Source organism: Lepisma saccharinum, chromosome 15 (genome assembly GCF_977018435.1).
Source record: "Lepisma saccharinum chromosome 15, izLepSacc3.1, whole genome shotgun sequence".
Classification (NCBI taxonomy): Eukaryota; Metazoa; Arthropoda; class Insecta; order Zygentoma; family Lepismatidae; genus Lepisma; species Lepisma saccharinum.
Window position 1 is genome coordinate 26,621,220 of NC_139243.1, and position 23,482 is coordinate 26,644,701.

Sequence of the window (23,482 nt, forward strand, 5' to 3'; positions counted from 1 at the left end):
CAAATACATTTTCATACTTTTAGTCTTGTACAATTTTTCAACTTCGATTACATCTAGAGGAATTTTATTTGCGCTAGACAACAGAAATTTTGTAGTGGAAGAAATTGTACATTGTTCTCAAGCAATTGTTGGAAAGTACTATGAGAGAAGTTGGTCACTGGCTATTTTTTATGCAGAAAACTTCCATCAGCACTTCTCAATCTCTAATATTCCAATTATGTCATTCATATCAAAGTGGGAACAGAACCTAACCAGTGAAATGTTTGTAAATGAACGTTCATATATGAAAGTAAATGTTAATTATGTTCTTCTTCTTGACGATGCAAATGCATTGCATGACACAATTTTAAACATAGTCAAAGTATCTCTTTGGCACCCTTCTAAATTGTTTGTGATATGTGTGACAAAGCCTGGTATTGGTGATGTGGTTGCATTGAAAATCTTGGATCAACTCTGGAAGATGGATGTAGTGAATGTAGTGTTGCTCCTTCCAAGGACGCCAACAGGTAACGCAATGGCGGAAGTGGTGATCAATATCTTCACTTTCTTTCCATACAAGGAAAACAGGTGTGGAGCTGTGGAAGAACTTGTTCTGGTAACCCAATGGTATCGGGGCAAGTTTATTAAGGAACCTGAACCTTTTCCAAGTAAGTTTAAAAATTTGTATGGATGCTCTTTGAAGATGGCTGAATATCAATATCCACTCTTATTTACAATTACAGAGGAGAAAGGTAAGAAGAAATATGGAGGTGTTGCCGGTAAAACATGGTCCACTCTATTCGAAAACATAAATTCTGAATTGGAGATGATTCGACCTTACGGAGCTGATCGCGATTCATACGGGGTTCCATACCCGAACGGTACAGTCACCGGTATACTTGGAGAAGTACTGTACCACAGGACTGAGTGCGCACCTTTCCCAATATCTCCATCAGATTTTGTCCAGGCTAGTTATGACGTCATGAACTCATACTATTACTTTAAGATCATTTGGATTGTTCCAGCACCAGACGAAGTACCAAAGTGGAGGAACATAATTCGTCCTTTCCACTGGGATTTGTGGCTGTGTGTAATACTCGGATATGTCATTACGTGCATGTTAGTGTACTATGTGAGGAGGTATTTGCTTATGACTGAAAGAATCAGCTTACAGAAAACATTACTGGAACATCTGGCTGTTCTGGTGTCTCTATCCCTATCGGAGAAGCCAAAGAGAAACTGGACTCGATTCTGTTTCATTCTTTGGGCTTTCTTATCACTTGTAATATCATCATCGTATGGTGGAGCCTTAATAGGTTTTCTTACGAAACCTTCTTACTTGAAACCCATAAACACCATGGCAGAACTTCTGCAGTCCGGTCTAACTCTCCGTGGACATCCATTCATTCGTGAATGGTTCGAAAACTCTTCTGATCCTATCGACAAAGCAATATACAATGCGTGGGTCATTCAAACAGACTATTTGACATTCTGGAAGACCATCGCCAAGGCGCGTGATTTTGGTGTTGCTAGTGACTATAATGTAGCAAGATTTTACATTAATTCCATGTTCACAGACTCTAGAGGAAGAAGACTACTTCACATAGTGGAGGAAAAACTTAGTTCATATAGCACTGTGTATATATGCCATCATGGATCTCCACTCATAGGTATTCTAAGTAAGAAAATCGACATGTTAATGGAAGGTGGATTCATTGAGAAATGGACAATGGACATTATTTCTGGGTCTGGTAAGCAATCAGCTTCTAGAAGTTCTAACAGCGGAATTGTCATTACTCTTGAACATTTGAAAGGTGCTTTCTCTTTATTATTGCTTGGCTTACTTATAAGTGTAACGTTTTTATGTCTAGAGTCAATGTTTTGCATAATAATAAAGGCGCTTAAAGGAAAATTGGATCATAGTGAAGTTCGAGAGTAGTTATGAATGAAATAATATCAATCTCTACTGTAATAGTTACATATATTTAAGAGATCACTGTACAAGTAACCTTATATTTTATGTGAAACTAGGTATGATCATTAGGCCTAATATATTATCAATATAGTACCAGTAATCACATGATCAGTAAATTTATTAAAACTTATTAAAATCTGAATAACCATGTAACTTTTAATATAGTTATCTGTTGAATATTGTGTAAACAATACCTGAAAACTAAGTTTCGAGAAAATTTTCTTTGTTTTATTCAAAGGATTTTCATTACAGTACCTTTGGGTAGGATTTTCTAATATTTCTGTCTTATTACATACACTTGTCTCTTAATTGTTGCAAATCACTTGTAAATTGAATAGATTTAAAAAAAATATATATATATTGCCAGATATTTTGAGTTGAAGATTTTCTTCACTTTGATCTGTCTAATTCTTGAGTGTTTCTTCACATTGGAAGTAAATTGATTCAGTTCTTTTTCCACTCTTGTTTAAATTTATCTTCATAAATAGAAATTTGTCTAACCTTCAGCAAGACGTGGGGAATTTTGCCTCCACTATATCCGTGTATTTTTTGTAACAAAGATACTTTTTTATGTCTGCCAACGGATGATTTTATCTCATTCGTTACATTATGATATTGAGTTTTGCAACCCAAATATTTTCATTAAGTCTCCAATGATAGCTTGTTTATTGAACACAGGAAACATGTATCGTTCGTGCTCTTAGTAGCTCATGAAGTGTAAATATGTAATGGCAATATTTGTTTCCCTTTACTGTTTCAAAATTCTGTCCACAGAGCGTTAATAAATTTTCATTTAGCCCAAATGTGCAATTTCTGTGTAGTAAATAGGTGTACTTAATGTGATAATCGCCAATAAAATATTTCCCACTCATTTCTTGTCTGCTTTCACATGATTCTTTTATTGACACCATCACCAAATTCATAACTATTCATTGTCTGTGAAGGAGAGAAAAGTGTTATTGGACTTCGATTTCCGTCCACTAGAAGTACAATCAATTTTTGGAAATGGAATAAACAAACAAATGAATGACTAAATTATTGCATTTAAACATCCCGTTAAACAGCATACGACAAACTATTGTCATTGTCAATGTCTCTAAAAATAAAGATACTACCACAGATAAGGATATATAAACAGATTGATCTTTATTCAAGGTAGGGAAACCGCTGCACGGACCTCCAGCTGGGATCGCCCCCTCGCAAGAAGCATCGGAATAATACGTAACCTCTTATCTGTTAGGAATGAGTATAATAGTCAAGTATTTTCCAAAATCTAGTTTTTAAATAGATGTATATCATACTATGGTTTTCTAACCGCTAGTAAAAGAAAAGCAATCAGTTTTCAATGTCGAAGCACTGAAGCTTCGCAGGTGAAAGGTTTTCTCGGAATCCATCGCTTCAGGGCAATGGTTCCGGTGAAGTGAGGCTTGAGAACTGTTGAAATTTACTAGTGCCATCTCCTGTCTTTTTGTGGAAGCAAGATTTCGAGTGGCGTCTCTCAGCGCCTCCCAACGTATTATTCCGAAGCTTCTTGCGAGGGGGCGATCCCGTGCAGCGGTTTCCCTGCCTTCAATGAAGATCTGCTTATATATCCTTATCTGTGATACTCAAAATACTTCGATACTGCTGAACACTTTATCAGAAGTCGAACTGACCACATGGGGTGTAAGGGGGTGACCTTCCACGTAGTACACCCAAATGTCAACCTCACTTCCACGTTAGTGCACCCTGGACTGAAGACTAACGAGGCTCTGGCGACTGGCCCCATGGCCAGTATAATTTTGTTTGTATTGTCCTGTTCTTTTGTCCTTATGTGTGCTGAGTGCCACTTTACAGCCTCAGCTTCTAACAGAAGTCAGAACATTTTAATTTTTTTAGTTCTGCAATGTTAGAGTTGTTATTTGTAATGGTAAGGGGCTGGCCCCCGTATAATGTGACGGGAGCAAAATAGCCTAAGTGCTGACGATCCCAAAATTTTAAATTCAAATCAAATCAAATCGAACTGACCACAAGTCGACTGACACCAACGTCAGAATTGTGGGTCTATCGCTATTCACGGTTACCGTAAGAATTAATGTTTTTGATCTCTTCACCGCAGAAAACGATCAGAAATTATGCCACAAATCTCCACGGAACGAAGAACGCATTCTAGAAAACAGTTGGATGGTAAAATAAACCTCCTATACAATGAAAACTGATAATATACTGAGATTCATTTTCTTATCAGTTTACGACGATATTATGGATATATGCTTTATAGAGTTTGCTTATGCACAGATATGTTAATCGGGACTGGACCTATAGTTCAAATTGGGATCTGAACCATTATGTTGCTCTACAGGGTACCGAACCCGGGACCCCTTGATTGCAAGGAGACGACGTTACAACTTTTTTTTAAAAAAAATTGAATTTGAATTTGAATTTTTGGGTGAGTCAGCACTTAAAGGCTATTTTGCACCCGTCACGTTATACGGGGTACAGCCCCTTACAATAACTAAAATAGCATAATAGCAGTGTCGTGTTACTAAAATATTAAAATATTCTGACTTTCGTTAAAAGCTGAGGCTGTAAAGGGGCACTCAGCACACACTAGGACAAAAAAAAAGGACAACACACACAAAATTATACTGGCCATGATGCCAGTCGCCAGGAGACCCCTAAAAGGTAGCGTTCTCCACACATCATACTCATATCAATTAATCTCAAATCTCTTTTTCATTCAGGACAGACGAAAACAAACATCTAGGTCTTAACCGGGATTCGAACCCGGAACTCCTGGCGTCGACATTTCGCCATCGCTTAGGTCTTAAGAACTGGATTGGATTAAGGTGCCTTCTTACTGCACCTTTTCCAAAGCCTTTAGGGTGTTGTCAGCTGTCTTCGCACAATACCTTAACCATGTCCGAAAATTTTCTATCCTTGTGACTAGGGTGTTAGAAAGTCTGTGGACTACTGTCATCCTCACCTAAAAACTGCAGCTTGTGATTTGCTTTATTTTACTTCGCTTGTTTTGCCACTTTTGGCTAATTTGCCAAGATGGGGATGAGTAATGAAAGTGATGAATGGACATTCATTAACATCCATCCCCAGGCTACGATTCCAACCCGGACCACTCCGCCTTAAGAAATGGGGTTTACTTTTAATATATAACAAAAACGTTACAAATAACATGATGGTATAAATGGAATTATGTGTGTATATACGTACTACAGAAACTTTGACGTAATTCATGAAACTTCTTTTATATTTGCTTCAGCATGCTTAAGTTATTGTAAATCACATTTTAAATTTGAAATAGCAGAGACAAAGTTAAATTTCGTAGGCTAGTGTAATTATATCTCCTTAAATTGGGTTAAATATTTTATTATCACTTGAGAAGGTAAGAGCCTAATTTCCTTTAGTGCAAAATGAAAATTTTCAGGGGTGATCCAGCTCCCTGAGCCCCTTTCTGGAAATACTCCAGCATTGGGCGGGGATGGGATGACCCGACGTAAATATTCCTCTGCCTACCCAAACAAATCCAAGAATAAATTGTTTACACTTTAAGAAAATTCAAATGCTTCAATAATGTGAAATTATTTGTCCATACTAGAAATATCCACAAATGATTATTACATAACAAGTTTCGGCGTTAATGGCACTACATTACTGTACTGAAAATGGTTACAAAAACGTTGCAAATAACCTATTAAATGGAATTACCTCTAGCGCTTTTTCAACTTCTTTAATGTGCTCTTGGAGAAATGAAAGGTTTATTTACAGAGCATAGTTTAGTTGGTCTTAATATACCTTTTAAAATAGAGCGTAACCCCTCCAGATAATTCTGGATAAAACCCTGTCTTTGTAAGGTCTTTCTGCATTAAAATGAGATGGATACGCAGTAATACGACAATAATGTGGTGTCTGAATAATTTGCTGCAACTATCGTGGGACCAATATCGGTGACTTGCTCTAATTTTTAATCCCTCGCATGCTCCTCGTAACTCAAACTATAAACGAATAATATATAATGGGGGGAACCCCCAAGAAATGCCCTCCTCCATCCGCATACATTCGGAGGTATGTCCCGGTGCCATAAATTATACCGAAACGTCAGTTACGCGAAATAGTCACTGGATTCCCCCTTTTATCCTTGTTCTTTATTCTTTATTTGTAATTTCCATTTTCTTACATGATGGTATGTTTTAATATCACACCAGAAAATGGACAAATGATAGTCAAGCGATGGGTTAATTTTTCGTTTCGGTTAATTATAACAATTTCAAATATAATATAGGCCTACACACATCCCCACTTACAATAATGTCCATAATGGTGAAGTATCGGGCTTGAGTGTGTGAAGTGCATGTCAATTGGCGGCGATCCCAACAAGTATGGCGCCGGGTACTACAGCTCCCATAAAAAGTCGTGTGAGTTTAGATATAAAGTGCGCAAAATGTTGTAAGATAAGGAACGGAATTCTATGTGACATTTGTGACAAATGGAACCATTTCCGTTGTGCATAATTATATGAAAACAATTTACCAAGTGAAAATATACGGTGAAACTGTCCGCGGTGCTCGACTGTTACTTTTACCGACAACAAAATGGCGGCCGATCGAATGAACAACAGTGCTGTAGAAACAATAGAACAACAGTCTCTGAAAGAGGTAATTGAAATCTTGGAAAATGATTTAAAAGCTCTAAAGTTAGAAAATGAGGATTTAAAGAAAGCTGCAATAAATAATTCTAAGAAAAGTGAGACTGCTGATACTCTGGATAGGCCTGCAAAGGTTTATTCAACAAGCTGGGAATTTGTCCGCAATAAACCAATTAAAAATTTTCATCTAACTGTAAATGATGACAATTTCCCTATATTAAAAAAAAACAGATTTGACGTTTTGACTGATCTAGCTTCTAAAAGTGATGTGGGAAGAATGAATGAGCGAAAAACTATGCCTACAACAAAAATTGAACAAGCTAAACCTACTACTAAATCTAGTCAACCAAACAAAACTAGACTGTCCTCTCCTATAACATGTAAAAGGAACACTGCAGAAATGTACATATATGCGGATAGCCAAGGAAGAGGTGTAGCGGAAGAGATATCCAGAAATAGCTGCCACAAAGTAACCAGCATTATCAAACCTGGGGCTAATTTTTTGAATGTAACCTCTGAGAGCCACGAAGACCGGACTGAAGAATTCGTGGATTTCTTCGCAGGAACCAATGATGTTGGAAGGAATGAGGCAGCTTATCTTTTGAAGTCACTGAAGAGGAAGCTCTGTGAACAGCGGAATCCAAACATTATAGTTTTTGGAATCCCTCAGCGCCACGATTTATTGGACTGGTTATGTGTCAACAAGGAGGTGAAATCGACAAATGGACAAATGTCAAATCTTTGTAAGAAATTTGAAAACGTTACTTTTGTAGATATAAGTAGGTTAGGGCGACGTTTTCATACGTCACATGGCCTCCATTTTAATAAACTAGGTAAAATTTACTTAACAAATAAGATCATTGAGGTAGTTAATAATAAACTAACCGCCAAAGAAACTAATGAGTTGTCTCCCATTTCTCTCCAAAATTTTTCAGACTTTTTTTGGTGATTTAGATATTTTAGGAGTACGTCACAAAGAAAGTAAAAAAACTTAATTATTTGAAATTAATTTACATTAATATCCAAGGTTTAAAATCCAAAGAACTTGTTTTGAATAGTTTTGCAACTGATAACAATTATGATGTGTTGTGTTGGAGTGAACACTGGTATAATGAGCTTGAAATACCATTCGTCAGTCTTGATGAATTCATATTGGCTAATAATCACTGCAGAATATTACACATAAGAGGGGGAGTGGTAATTTTTGTAAGTAAATCACTAAAATATTCTGTAAACAAACTAGACCTAAGTTTTCTTTGCAATGAACTACATTTTGAAGCTACAGGTATAATTATTAATAGTCTTATGTTAATAATAGTTTCATTGTACAGATCACCAGATGGTAGTTATACAGTGTTCCTTAAACACTTTGAAAGATTTTTACTATTTTTGAATAAACCCTGCTGGAAAGATTATGATATAGCCTTAGGTGGTGATGTCAATTCAGATTTTGATATAACAAGAGAGAAGCGTAGTGTGTATGAATTGAGGATTTTACTTAAGCAGTTCAATCTTAAATTTGTTAATAGAGAACCTACCAGAGACCTAGCCTGTTTAGACAATGTTTTTACTAATGCTGCTATTTCACAAACCTCAAGTCAAATAGTAATGTTTCCATTTTCAGATCACAAGGCCTTATTATTTAACTATATTGTTAGGTCAGATTTATTGAGCAATTTATCTAATTCCCCAAAAATAGTCGTAACAAGACCCATAAGTTGTGAAAAAATTGAGAGCTTTAGGATCTCTCTTCTCTATGTTATGGGTCTGCCTAATACTTATGATAAAAAAATAACAGTTTCAACGTTGAAACGTTTATATAGGAACGATGGAACGTACTGTCATCCTCATCTTCGCGATTAGTCAAACATGTCACAAGAATGTAACTGCTATTAGTAAACTTACAAGAAAAATAAGTTTTGTAGAAATTCTCTTGTTAATATGAATACCATGTTACTACATTTGTTTTTGTTTTTTTAAAATATGTGAAACCATATTACATTAAATATTTATTAATTCTCTAGCCTTCTTGAATCCGAAAATTCATGGTTACAGTTCAATTTGTCCTTATCCTGAGCAAAATTTACATACATTCTATTCCATCTTTACAGATTTCTTTTACGTCCATATCCATCTTCGTTTTTGGTCCTTTACCATCAGGTTTCCCACCATCAGGTTTCCCAACAAGATTCCTGTAAAATCTCCTTTATTCCTTTCTCATTCGTGCCGACCTAAGTATTCGTGATTTAATCATCAATCTAATAATACTTGAAAATTAACATAAATTATGTACTTCTAAATTATGTAACCTTCTCCATTCACTTGTTTCTTCATCCCTTTAAGACTAAAATATTTTCCTAAGGATCTTATTTTCAAATACTCTCAATATTAATGGAAGGGATCAAGTTTTCGCATCCACAGCCAAAATTACTGTTATTGTATATTTTAACTTTTAGTTTCTTAGATATTAAACAAGAAGGCAGAGAAAAATAACATGCATTAAACCTTCCCTTTTCATTTCCTCTTTAATATCATTTTCATTTGTAAGTATTACTTAAATTTGGAAACTGGATCAAACAAGTTAGTTTCGACCTGTACTTTTCTCTTTACTAACTTTCTTACTTGCTTTAAAAAAATATTTTAGCATTATTCTTAATTGTATTTACATCCTCTGCATATGCTAACAGTTGAGTCACAGTACTTCTTTAGTTTCTTTTACCTTCCTTACAGCATATTCTAAGGCAAAATTAAAAAGCAATGGATATGATTCATCTTTGTTTTATAACCTTTCATGAATTGTACATTTGTCAGACATATTAACAAGATTCTTAGGTATTCCAAATTCGAATAATTTATCTTTTTAGCATCTTTAACTTCAATCAAGTTAGTTTCTGGAACTATAGGTTCTGCTTCATTTATTTCTGATTTATCTCCTACATGAACATTTAAAAAGTCATTAAAGCAATTCTTCCATCTATTTAAAATAGTCAGCCATTTTTCATCAAGTTTACTTTAGGTTGCCACCCCTTTCTAAATTCATTTGCACCTCTGATACTTTTATTTCCATTGCGTTAATTTTACTTTTCAAGTAATCTCTCTTTTTTTTTGTTACTTCTAAACATGCTGTTCTTTAACCACCTAAGTCTATTTCTATTAGGTGATGCGAACCATTGCTTACTTTTTCTTGGTTTATACATTATTTAACTGTTGATTCTATTATGTACGTACTCCCAATTATTATTTAAGTCTGTTTAATTTAAATACTGCAGATTAAAAAAAATGTACAATTGTATAGGTTGAGGTTCATTATGTAGAAATAAATTTAATTTTTTAAAAGTTCATTCTATGCCAGGGATTGTATTTTTTTTATAGTGGCATGTGCTTTCATAACTAACTAACTAACTAACTAACTCTCTAGCCTTCTTAAACCCGAAGGTTCATAGCTGCAACAACACAGGCCTTCCATCTATCTTTATCTTGAGAAAAATCTATATATTCTTAACCATCCCTACCAATTTCCTTTAGGTCCATCTCAATGTTGTCCTTCCATCCTCGTCTTGCCCTTCCTACAAGTCTCTTACCATCAGGTTTCCCAACAAAAAATCCTGTAAAATCCTCTTTCCTCTCCCATTCGTACCACATAGCCTGCCCACCTACGTCTTCTTTATTTAATTTTTCTAATAATATCTGGACATGAATATAAATTATGTAGTTCTAAATTATGTAACTTTCTCCACTCATCCCTTTTAGGTCCAAATATTTTCCTAAGGATCTTATTTTCAAATACTCTCAATTTATATTCCTCTTTCAATATAATAGACCAAGTTTCACATCGATATAATACTACAGACAAAATTACTGTTTTGTATATTTTAACTTTTAGTTTCTTAGAGAGAAGTAACATATATTTCCTGAATTAAGCCTACTTTTTATTTTATTTCCTCTTTAATATAATTTTCATTTGTTAATATTACTCCTAAATATTTGAATTTAGAAACTAGTTCAAATAATTTGTTATCATGTGCTTGCATTAGATATTAAATTTAGAATTTAGGTTTGTTAAAAAAATAATCGTTAGTTCATATGATATTATTTCTTGTGATGCATGTTTGTTGTCCGTGTTGATGTTTTTTTTGTTTGTTTTAACAGGATTCGAATTCTTGAAGGGAGGGAAGAGGGGGTTAAGTTTTTGGAGAATATCACGCATTCCATGTTTATAAGTAATTACATTTTTAATAGAAAGCGTATCTTTTATCAATGTTTCATGAGATTTGGTTGCCTGCAAAGGTTAATCCGTTTATCTCCTTGTTCTATCACGATAAGGAACTCAAAATATAAAATTTTCCTTATCCTCTGCTTACACATTTTCTCTTTTCACACAATCTCTATCTCAATCAATTATATCCCTACCTCTTAGAAACATGTTCCCTACCTTCTTTAAATGTACAGCAGTCGCAGCAAGGGACAAAAAAAACGAAGTAAAATAAAGCAATTTAATCAATTAAACACTACAAGAATAAATTTACGCTGTGTGTGTCACCTTCTTTGGAAAAAATGATTGCAATTAAGAAATTATTAGCCCCGTCTAGTTCGCTACACTTTTAGACATATAGTGGAGTGCAGGTGCATCCCAGCACCAGGCAAGTGCAGTAGAACTGTGTTCAACCAAATAGACGAATAGCTGTATTCAAGTTAAAAAAAAATCAACAATTGCCTCTGCTTTAAACATTCATTTGTTTAGTTAGCTCGCACCATGTGCCCATACACCACACACTACACCGCTCCAGAACGTAGTACTACACATGCAGACACCAAATACACTACTTAACACCAAATCAACAAAATAGACGAGTTAATGTTGCACTGTGTAACCGTTTATCTGTGGTGTAAGAAACTAGACGCACATAAATAGTAAGAATATATTATATTTATAACCTCAATTTACTAATCGGGGAAATTCCCGTTACCGAACCAATCAACACAATTCACGTGACAAGAAGAAAATTCGCGCCTCAACCAATGCGATGAGTTGTGTGATGATGCTGTCTGTTTCCGCGTTTGACTCATACCAATCATCCGTATATCGTCTTCTTCCTTGCCTCGCCTCATGAAGCTTGTCCATCCTATCGGTCAACTTTTTGCCTGCAGCCCGAAAAAGAGAATCGGGATTCTGCAAATTTTTCATACCGCTTATTTTGCGCAGATTGTCCATAAAAATCATCTTGCACGGTGGACGAAATTCAGGCGCTATTTTGCTTAACTCAACGAGCCTTGCGACATCCTCACTTCCATCGAATGTGTACACAAAAATCTTGTGCAGCAGTTCGAGTGGTAAGTCGGTTATACGAGTTGACATTTTTACAAAGTGTTATTTAAATAGAAGTTTCTCGGTATTTATATATAAATTTTCTCGGGGAAAAATACAAAAACACACAATCAACTCAAAATTCAATAAGATTGTATTTACTAGGAAAAAAACACTTTTAAACTTAAGATAATTGATAAAATGTAACTTAAAAACAATAGTTATAATAATTTTTTTCAGCTATGGTATTTATATATAAATTTTCTCGGGAAAAAATACAAAATTCAATACAAATACAAATTCATACAAATTCGATCTGTGTGAAAAAACAACTTGAACCACCTTCAAAATAAAATAATTGTAGCTATTACGATAAAATTTTCAGCTATGTTATTTATACAGAATTTCCGGAGACAAGAAGTAACATCTGATCACATCAAAACTTAATCTGATCGATTAGTGTGTATACTTAGTCTGTTACTATTTTTGGTTTTGGTATTTACATATAATTTTTGGGGGCTCAAATCAAAAACTATATACTTAATAAAACTATATACCTAATAAAATTATATACTTAAAAAAACTTTCAAAATCCACAAGTGTCTGTCAAGTAGACCGGAAGTAAACCGGAAGTAGACCAGAAGTAAACCAGAAGTAAATTTGTGTGGGTGTAAGTGTAGGTGTGGGTGGGTATAGGTGTGCGTAGGTGTTACGTACTTTAACTCGAAAGAAATTATGACACTCGTACCAAGTACGAGGTGAAAAAAACACAGATTTGCAATAGTATAAAAATCAACAAAAACATCATCAAAATAGGTTTTTTCCATTGTAGTTAAATTAATAAAAACAATAGGTTTTTCATTGTAGTTAAATTAATAAAAACAAAGGCCTCGTACCAAGTATGGCTTTGAATCGGCAAAATTACTGTACTTGTATGCTTAAAAAAAAACTAGAAAAACTCACAGGTATCTGTCAAGTAGACCGGAAGTGAACCGGAAGTAGACCAGAAGTAGACCGGAAGTGGACCGGAAGTGGACCGGAAGTAGAACAGAAGTGGACCGGAAGTAGACCAGAAGTGGACCAGAAGTAAATAGGTGTGGGTGTGGGTGTAGGTGTGGGTAGGTGTGTGGGTGATACGTAAAAATTGGGTGTCATAGGGGAAATTATCTAAATCTTAGAATTTTTATACAATAAAATTGAAATTTAAGCTCTTGCGTAAAACTAATTTTCAGTTTTTTACACTTGGAAAATCAGCTAAAATCATGATTTTCAGTTAAATTACACTAAGAGAGCTCACTATAAAATTGTTAGATTTTGGGAGGGTGTTTGCTCGACCCCCGTTTATAACTACTTAAGAGATAAGCCACCTTTAGATGTTAAGTTTTCAGGAATACAAATTGATAACAAATTAACGTGTGAACCGCATATTAAATATATTAGTAGTAAGTTGTCTAGAGTTATTTATTTGCTACGGCGTCTAAAAAATTGTGTACCCGTTGACTATATTAGAACTTCTTATTATTTTTCATTTCTTCAAAGCATAATACTTTATGGAATAATTCTTTGGAGGAATTCCTGTCCTATCAATGACGTTTTGCTATTACAAAAGAAAGCCGTCAGAGAGATTTCAGGTTCTTCTTATAACTTACATTGTAGACCTTCGTTTATTCATTACAAAATAATGACTGTAATAAATTTATATATTTACTCTGTTTTGATTTATATTAAAAATAGGTTGCCTGAATTGAAATATAAACAAAATGTACTACAATACAAGGCATAACAGAGAACTTTACTTACCTCATCATAGATTGTCTAAGTCATTAAATAGTTTTGAAGTAATTGGCCAAAAACTTTTCAAAAAATTCCTTTCTACTTGCATAATGAATCGTTACAGAGTTTTAAAAACAAATTGTATAACTGGTTAGTTTTACACTCATTTTATGATATTAATGAGTTTTAAGAATGTCTAGTAGATATATGATTTAGTTTTTGTTCTTAATTTAATTAGCTTTTCATAGCCTATAGGTTTCACACTACTATGTGCATATCTTAACTATTGACTTTGTCTATTTCTGTACTTGACCTAATGACAATAATTTTTTTATTATTTATTATTATTATTATTATATTATTATTATCATACCGTAAAATCAAATCTTCGCTGCACGGCTTTTAAAGAAGAAAAACAGCCTCTCGATATAAACTTGTAAATTGCAACTATGAAGAAAATAATGATTTACTTGATATTTGAGGGCAACTGTAATTTAAATTACGTTCTTTTTTAACCCTGAAAATAATAAACATCCTATTAGCATAAAGTTTCGATCTTAAATAAACGGACGGGTTTCGGTTTCTTACTTGGCTAGAATTATGAAAAAAATGACTTATCTTCAGTTGGATGCAAGCGCAGATGTGATTCTGGGAACGATCATGTATTTGCACTGCATTATAAAAATTGCTCAAGTCACTGTAGCCTGTATATTTCCATGGTCCTAAATTTGTATTGAACAAAACACATGGCCAACAAAATAATTTATTAAGATCATTGCTGCCACATAACTACATAATATTGTTGTACTGAGATGTTTTAAACTGCCTAATGAAAACTTTCCCATCTTTCTTAGTTGGTTTGGTTATGCACAGTTCCTTACACGGTCGCTCATGGTTCACAATCACAAGCTCCAACTTTACACCATACCGTATGTTCTCGAACTGCATGGTTTCGAAATAAGGTCCCTAATCAAGGCCTTACCTGCAGCACTGCAAATCGATGGCTCCAACCATGGTGGAAATTTTTGAATGTAGAATCATACTTTTACACCAGGTACAAAAACACGAGACAAAGAACAGAGAAAAACAACACAATATCACAGTAAAAAACAACACGCATCCGCAGCACCCACGCTTCTAAATTAACCTTCCTTTTAACCCTACCTGCAGTGTTACATACCCTCCATATTTCCGAGTAACTGACCACATGACGAATATGTTCAAGTACCGGCTGTGATTTCATTTCTTATAAATAGCATACGACTGGTGATCACTAGCTAACTTAATAATGTAATTTGTTGATTACTATAGAGTTTCAAACATGAAAATCGTACCGCGTTAGGTGGTGCTACGGATGCACAGAAAATTCTGGAAGTTAGCAACACTTGTGGCCAGTGTGGACGAATTCTTTCCAACAATCTTGCCAAAGACAGATGCGGTCTTGGTGTTGCTTGCCCTCGGCCTTTTTCCTTCGTAAAAAGGGATGGACAGTGTCCATGTAAGAACTGCATAAGTCACTCGAAAAGCTGGGAGAAAGGCGAGCAGTCCTCTTTTTCTAACGCGATAAGTCGTGCCGCTTCGCCCAGCGTTGTCAAGGGTGTAGCCGTTTAATGTTTCAAGTCAAAAGAACAGAAAATAGGGGAAATGAAAATTCTGCAATCTAAATATCTTATAGTAAATAAATTAAATTCTAATGTGAAAAACACGAACTTAAGATATGAAAAGTGTTTTAAAAATCAACGCAAGCCTTTCCTTACAGCACGCTTCTACAATTGACAGTTGTAGCGATTTGGTGTCAAGATTTGGGGGGCACTTTAGACAAGGCTTAGCATTAGAAGCTCATACTGAGGGGGCAAAAAAAGTTGCAAGAAGTAGGGGAACATCTGGCCCCCTTGTCTCTCACATAATCGCCGCCACTGCTATTGATTGATATAGGAATCTCAGCTAATAATGCTATAAATTATTGTAGTCACAAAATTGATGACTTGCAATCTTTTGGAACCCAAATCACGTCGTCGCCTTTTAATCAAGGGGTCTGCTGGAGGCACATGGCACGGTGGTTCGGATCCCACTTTAAACTGTAGGTCCAGTACCGATTACCCTTTCTGTGCATAAAACAACAATTCAACTACATTAATATTCAACATTTATTTCACATTTTTTAATGCCAAGTTATAATATTAGGCATGACTGGAGACCCTTGTTAGTTTCTTTTGATAAGCATAGTAAATATAGTCTGCAGAGAATTTTGAAAATGTGAGGAACGCTCAAATCATGTGTTCGTGATCTACACCTGGTTATCATTGCACAAAACACTGTCCGGTTCCAGATTTCACCATGAGGGTTTCTTTAATGGTGGATTTGCTTTTCAAGAATACATCAAAATGCAAAATGCAAATACATGATAGTTTGTTGCTGTTGTACAGTCAAAGGCAAAGATAATGGTAGGCAAATTGTCCACCACTATTTTTAATACCTTTTTATTCTACATCCTCTGTTGTTTTAAGGAATGAAACTATGTTGGTTTCAAGCAGGCATTGTTCTCTGCTTATTGACCTAATTATTTCAATTCATTGTAATCACATTGTGTAATACAGACCGAATGAAAATGGTGGTGGACAATTCTTCTACTGTTTCTTTCGTCGTTGAGTGTATAATGGCACCTTGCGTATCCGTGTTATTACAAAACAAGAAACATTACATGACGATTAGAGATTTTCTTTCTTTCATGATTAAGAGATTCGATTTCTTTGAATTTGTATGAACACTTTATTCTGAAGACTTCTGCCTTGTATAAAAAAGCATCTTCTCTAAATCGGGTATACAACATATCAGGTAAAGGGAAAGTTCCTCGCGTATATGGTACCGTGCCTTTGTTACGACCTTACTTATTTTGTAACTTTGAGATTCCATGTTAAAAGAAAAATCTATATAGTGTTACATCGAGTCCTTATTAATGTCCATGATACTACATGTTGTATGGCTCGGGTTGTGACGCAAATATGAACGCGCCAATCAATGCGTTGTTGAACTAATGTATTCACCTTTCTGTACCAATCTAATGAAGTCGGCTCGTTTAAGACAACGGGCATTTATTATGATGTAAATATAGATTTTCCAATCAAAGATTATCAATGTTTGATGAACTAACCTAATTGTAATTAAATAATGGCGGAACATTTAAATTTGTATAATTCCAAAATGTAAGATTTTATCAACGTTAAAGAAATAATTGTTAACTCAAATGAATATGTAAACTTTCTTTGTAAATTATTAATAGCCAAACTATGTATTTTTCAAATATCCTTCTGTTGTAACTTGGAATATTGTAATAAGAAATTACCTAAAGACAGTTGTTCGAGGCTGGAACTTCGGGTATAAATACGAAGCAGTTTGGTCCGTAAGGAGGTCTGTTCGGGTGTCAGTCTAGGAAGAAGTGAATAGGCGCAAGCCGCTCTTCTGTAAAACCTAGACTGGCCAAATAGGAACGGTCTAATCTGGGAAGAAGTGAATAGGTGTATTCCGCTCTTCTGTAAAACCTAGGTTAGCCGAATGGGATATAAGTTCCAATTTAGGAAGAAGTGAATAAGTGTTAGCCGCTCTTCTGTAAAAGCCTAAATTGGCCATCTCAGGTGATAACTCCAAGTCTAGGAAGAAGTGAATAGGTGTATGCCGCTCTTCTGTAAAACCTAGGTTTGGGCCACCCTAGTTTGACCTTTCTAGTAAATTTGAAATTATCTATTAACAATTGATCTCCATGTCCCACTTACGAATTACCTAACCACTGGCTGTAAGTACTCAAGCAGTAAATAAACATTTCATTAAAACTTCACGACGTTGGTTGGATTTGTTCTGCACCTACCCTGAAGATAGGTTTCAATGTAGACCCTTAGAGCCTCAATGCTCCCGGCTATAGGAGTAAAGGGCGAGGAAAGTTACTAGGAACGTAACAGATCCATTTTGGCGCCCAACGTGGGGCCACGACAGTATAGAACTTCAACCACCGACGTTGGACACTTAACAGATTCTTCTTGGCGTACAACGTAGAGGCTCCACAATTAAAGAATCCAGCCAGACGACTATTACGGAAGAGGTCCTCGTTAGAATGAAAGTTGCAGTAGCGCCATAGAAACTGAAGAATTCTGACCACTGCAGTCGAAGAAGATGACCAACGACGAGTAGAAGATTCCTAAAAGAAACTATAACTTGAAGACTGCGGTTGTTTGATAACGTTCTTCAAGAAAAAGGACTTACATTTTAAAAGTGTGAAAACTCAAATATTAGTATTTAGTCATGTCAAAAAGGTATTTAAGGGGGGAACAAAGAAAATTAACATGGTGACCTTCAAGTGCTGCTCTGATGACTCCAAGTACGAAGAAGGAACAGTCAAATGTCAAGTGTGCGAGTGTTTGTTCCACTTGAGTTGTTTGAATATGGATGCCACGAATGAAGATATTGATAGACCTAGTTTTAAATGCCAAGGTTGTCAAAACAAATCTGAATCTGCGAACCAAATGATAGATTTATTGAAAACGTTTGAGACAAGAAGATAAATAAAAGAGACAGAAAGAAAGACAAGATGATGAAGAGAAAAGACAGAAAGAAAGACAAGAAGATGAAGAGAAGAGACAGAAAGAAAGACAAGAAGATGAAGAGAAGAGACAAAAAGAAAGACAAGAAGATGGTAAGAAGATGAAAGAATTAATAGAGGAAGTAAGATTAGAGTGTAAAATCAATAAGAATGAGTTACAAAAAACTGTAGAAGAAAGCCAAAAAGGAATGAGGGCTGAAATGGAAGATTTTAAACAAGTAACGAGTCAAGAACTGAAAGATCAGATGGAAGCAACCCAGAAAGCCTTATTGGAAGAAATATATGAAGAGAAAAGTCAGAGGAAAACAAAATAAACTGAATTAGCAAGCTTATTTGAAAGTTTGAGGCTTGAAACTACCAAGAGCTTGATGGAAGAAAAGCAGCAAAGAAGAAAGGAAATGGAAGACGAAAGAAAGGAAGTACAATGGCAATTTCACAAAACTTCTAGTGAAATAGATTCTTTAGCCATGAAATTAGAACGTCTACCTTTGAGTGCTAATTCAGAAGACCAAAGTCAGAGGATTCACTCTGCTAATTTGGCCACTCCTATCGCTAGTGTATCTAAGATGAACTATACTGAAAAATGTAACCTCTCATCATCTAGTGCTACGTCCGACGAAGGTTCGGAGTTGAATAGAAGCCGACGCTCGAAGAAAGTGAAGAAGTCACAAGAATTCTTCAATCACCTTTCAGAAGAAGAGACTAACAACAGAGTTAGGAAATCCAAGTGTCAGAATTTTAGACTGGCAGATATAAAAGCCTTAGAGAAGTTTTCTGGAGAAATAAATTCAGTCTCGGCCGAACGATACATCGAAAGTTTAAAGACCTATCTAGATATAATGGAAGTTTCAGAATTTGAAAGGTTGAAAATTTTACCTTCCTTAATGACAGGAAAGTCCAAATCCTGGTTTATAGCAAATGAAAGGAAGTGGAAGAGTTTTGATCAGTTCTGTTACGCATTTTGAAAGCAGTATGCTTCTTTAGAGGCTAAACAACGAGAAATGCAGCTGTTAAGGAATAAGAAATTTCAGAGGTCCCTTGGATTAACGTTAGAAGAATACTGCTGGGAAGTCTATGGAAACTACTGCAATCTGGTGGAAGTAATAAATCAAGGTGAAGTCTTGCATTTGATAATCAGCCAACTTCCGGTGAAAGTTCGACAACTGGTATTGACTCGAGATCCAAAAACCATGGAACAACTAGCAAATTATCTTAGTCGATATGAAGCCTCCGAACAACTGGAGATTAGTAGGGGAGATAACCCAAAGATAGAAGATCTAAGGCAGTTTCAACCCAGAGTTAGGCAGACTCAAATAGTTTCGTCTAGATTGGACGAAAGTGAAGGAGCGACCAGAACACCTCAGAATCCTAATAGGAACAATAATAGAAACCAAAGGGGTTACCAAGGGCGGAATTTCTATAGCAACGGCAATAGAAGTCAACCATATAAACGACCATGGAATCAATCCCGTTTCCCCAACAACCACTTCAATAGAAATTTCAATACAAAGGAAATGTCCTGCCAAACTGAAGAAGTCCCGACTGAGTTAAATCCTGTCGCTCCAGCTTGGGAAGGTTCAATCTCCTAAATCAAAATTTAAACCAACCCTCGTTGTAAATGAAGCTCTCTCATTTACAACGGAAGGGAAAACTGTTTCGGAGAAAAATGAGAGTACCGACAATTTCCTCACCAAAGATTTTTTAGAAGTATTGCATTTAGAATTAGAAATCGAAAATGAAGAATGGAAAAAGATAGAAGAACCTGAACATAGGGGAATATTGTTGTCCACGAAACCAGAAATTATCGCCCAAATTTTAGGATTAAATATTAAGTGCACTTTAGATACAGGGAGTGAATGCACTATAATGAAATATAAAATTTGGCTTAAGTTACGGGACAGGTTACCCAGACTTAAACTTCAGAAATGTCCCGGAGTGAAACTACAAGATTTTACTGAAAAGGAAAGTTCTAGAACAGTAGGATGTAGAAGAATTCACTTTGAAATTGGGGGATGTGTATTTGAAGATTTGGTCTATGTAAGTCGAAATTTAGTCGCTGACTTATCGATGGGCTACCCATTTTTGGAGAAATATCAAGCAAATTTAGATACAAAAAACCAAAGACTGTATTTAATGAAAGAAGGACTGCTGCTGGAAAAAGAATTATTAGGAACAAATATTTTGACGGTAAAAGATACGTCGGACTTTGAAAACTGTATTAGTCAAGTAATCATTGATGCCTGGATGGCCAATGAAGAAGAAATAAGACAGAAAGCCTATTCTCCTGAGATACCCAACTTTGAAAGGAGAGAAGAATTGTTGCAGTTATTATTGGAATACCAGGCAATTTTTTCCTGTAAACCGGGACTAGCAAAAAATGCTAAATGTACAATACCTCTGACGTCCCAGGAACCAGTATATTCTAGTCCGTATCCCATTCCGATGGCTAAAAGAGAGAAGTTGGAAGAAGAGTTGAAACGATGGAAGGAGTGGGGTGTAATTCGGCAATGTCATTCTCCATATCTAAACCCCTTGCTGGTAGTCAATAAACCTGATGGTTCGGTGAGACCATTTATTGATTTCCGAAAGTTGAACAAGTTGATAATAACTCCAAAAAACACGGTACCAGTTTTGCAGGAAGCCTTACAAAAATTCAGAGGAAAAAAGTATTTTAGTTGCCTAGACTTAGCTTCCGGATATCTGCAAATCCCTATAGACAATAGACATCAAGAATATACAGCTTTCTCATATAAAGGACGTTCCTGGTGTTTTACGAGAATGCCTTTTGGTTTATCGAATGCAGTGGCTGTATTTATGCATGCCATGCAATCTTTGTTTGAACCTCACACTGAAGAGTTCCTAACCATCAACATAGATGACCTGCTGATCTTTGATGAAACTCTGGAAAATCATTTCCAGCACATAAAGTGGGTTTTATCCAAGGTAAAGGCCGAAGGATTTACAGTAAAACTGAAAAAATGCCAATGGGTGAAATCAGAGATTAAGTATCTTGGCCATATTATATCTGGAAGTTGGGTTCAGTCGACCCTAAAAAGGATGAAGCTATCTTAAAATTTCCTAGACCTCGAGGTAAGAAGTATCTTCAACAGTTCTTAGGGTTATTAAACTGGAGAAGAAGGTCCGTAAAGGATCTATCTCGAAAGACAGCAAATTTGGAGAAATTATTAGCAAAAAATGTCAAATGGGAATGGACTAACGAAAATGAAGCTAGTTTCCGAATTCTGAAGAAGGAGTTAGTCCAATTACCTGCCCTAGCGCAGCCTGATTTCACCAAGCCTTTCTGCCTGCTATGTGACGCGTCCTTGACTGGATTAGGAGCGGCGTTGTTCCAAGGGAAAGTAGAACAAACTCCAGACTTAGAAAACATCGCCATTATACAGTATACAAGTCGAAAACTAAAGGGATATGAACGAAACTATACCGTACAAGAATTAGAATGTTTAGCAGTACTTTTCGGAATAGATCATTTCAAGGTCTACTTGTATGGCACCAAGTTCTACGTTTATACTGACCATAAAAATTTGATATGGCTAGAGAATAGCCGTGACTGGAGTGCTAGGTTAACCCGTTGGGCCTTAAAACGTCAACAATTTAACTTCTCCATTTTTCATATTAGTGGAAAGCAAAATGGGATAGTCGACGTCCTAAGTAGATATCCTCAAGCAGAAAATTTCCTGGATAACGATCCTGAAAATGAAGTCACTTCCTCAGTGGGATTGACGAGAGCACCCAGTTTAGCAGGAGAAGAACTGCAAGAGTGGCGGAACGCCCAAGTTCAGGATGAATGGTGCCGTAGCATCTCTGAAGACGTCCAATTGCAACCTAATTCCGGTTACCTGCTACATGAAGGCTTGTTGTTTTACAAGGATCAGAAGGGACGAGGAACTTACCGATTACTAGTTCCAGACGTTTTGATTCCTAAGGTAATGGTTGCCGAGCACGACGAGACTGGTCATTTCGGGTTCACCAAAACGTATAAAAGGCTAAGACTTCATTTCATTTGGCCCAAAATGGAAGAGAAGATTGCGCAATATGTGCGGGAATGTTTGGTATGCTCCCGAAACAAACCGGACAGAAAAGGAATCTGTAGACAGCAATTTAGCATTATGAACAAACTTCCCCATGAAGTATTGTCAATTGACATAGTGGGAAAGCTACCTATCATCACCATGGTGCATGTAGGCAGTCGATACGCTATAGCTTACCCTTTAAGGACTGCTAAAACTGAAGAAGTAAAAAATAAACTTGAACAAGGATATATGGCTCATTATCCTAAACCCAAATATGTTTTATCAGACAGAGGGACTTAATTTACTTCCCATAAGTGGGCCAATTTCATGAAGAAACATGGTATAATTATGTGGTTCACCACTCCCTATCATCCTGCAAGTAATCCCGTAGAAAGAGTAAACCAAGAAATCGTAAGGTTGCTGAGGACTTTCTGCTCAAAGCAACATGATTCTTGGCGCAAATACGTAAATAAAGTATGCTTTTTGATTAATTATTCGGCATCCGAAGCTACGGGATACGCCCCAGCTGAACTATTTTATAACAAGCCGGTACCTTCTAATTTATTGAAGCATTTAGAATGGCCCGAAGGAGACGAAGGAAAGATCAAATGGGAAACCAAATTGTTCCTGGCCTCATATAAACCCAGAACTCAGATAAAGAAAGGCAAGCAACCCGGATATATTTTGAACACCGGAGATTTAGTGTTAAAAAGAAATCGTAAACTGAGTTCGGTACCAAACAAAGAAATCGCCAAATTTTTCGAATATTTCCTAGGTCCCTATGAACTAGTAGAAATCGGGAATAATGTGGCCCTGCTAAGGGATCCCTGGACTAAGGAAGTTTTAGGAAAGGAGAATTTCCACAACCTTAAAAAAATTAATTGTTCAGTCGAACGTAAAAAGGAATTGCTGGAGAAGTGGAGCTCGAGCCGAGAAGGACTGGAACCTAGAAAAACAGAAATTTAATAATAGTGAAGAATCTGAATGAAAAGAAGGACCTTATAAACAGATCACAGGGAACTGAGGATGTTTCCATAAGCCGAGTAAGCGTTATTGCTTGGTAAGCCAAGGAAAGGCTACCAGGGGGAAAAGTTGATTCCCTTACTCTTCGAGGATAGAAGAGAAATTGTAGTAACAATTTAAAGGAAGAAATTGTTATTTAAGAGGCTGAGTCCTCATAGCGTTAGAA

At 35.9% G+C, this 23,482-nt stretch overlaps 1 protein-coding gene across 1 annotated transcript; it reads left to right on the forward strand.

Annotated features, from left to right (window-relative positions):
• The first annotated feature begins 259 nt into the window (after positions 1-259).
• LOC145999174 (glutamate receptor-like) lies at positions 260-1,918 on the forward strand. The gene has a single exon (XM_083136106.1). It carries the CDS (start codon positions 260-262, stop codon positions 1,916-1,918), a length of 1,659 nt encoding a protein of 552 aa, XP_082992232.1.
• The last annotated feature ends 21,564 nt before the right edge of the window (positions 1,919-23,482 follow it).

What these genes read in the sequence shown, in the direction of transcription:
- LOC145999174 (XM_083136106.1), top strand. Translation starts at nt 260, where the DNA reads ATGTTTGTAAATGAACGTTCATATATGAAAGTAAATGTTAATTATGTT.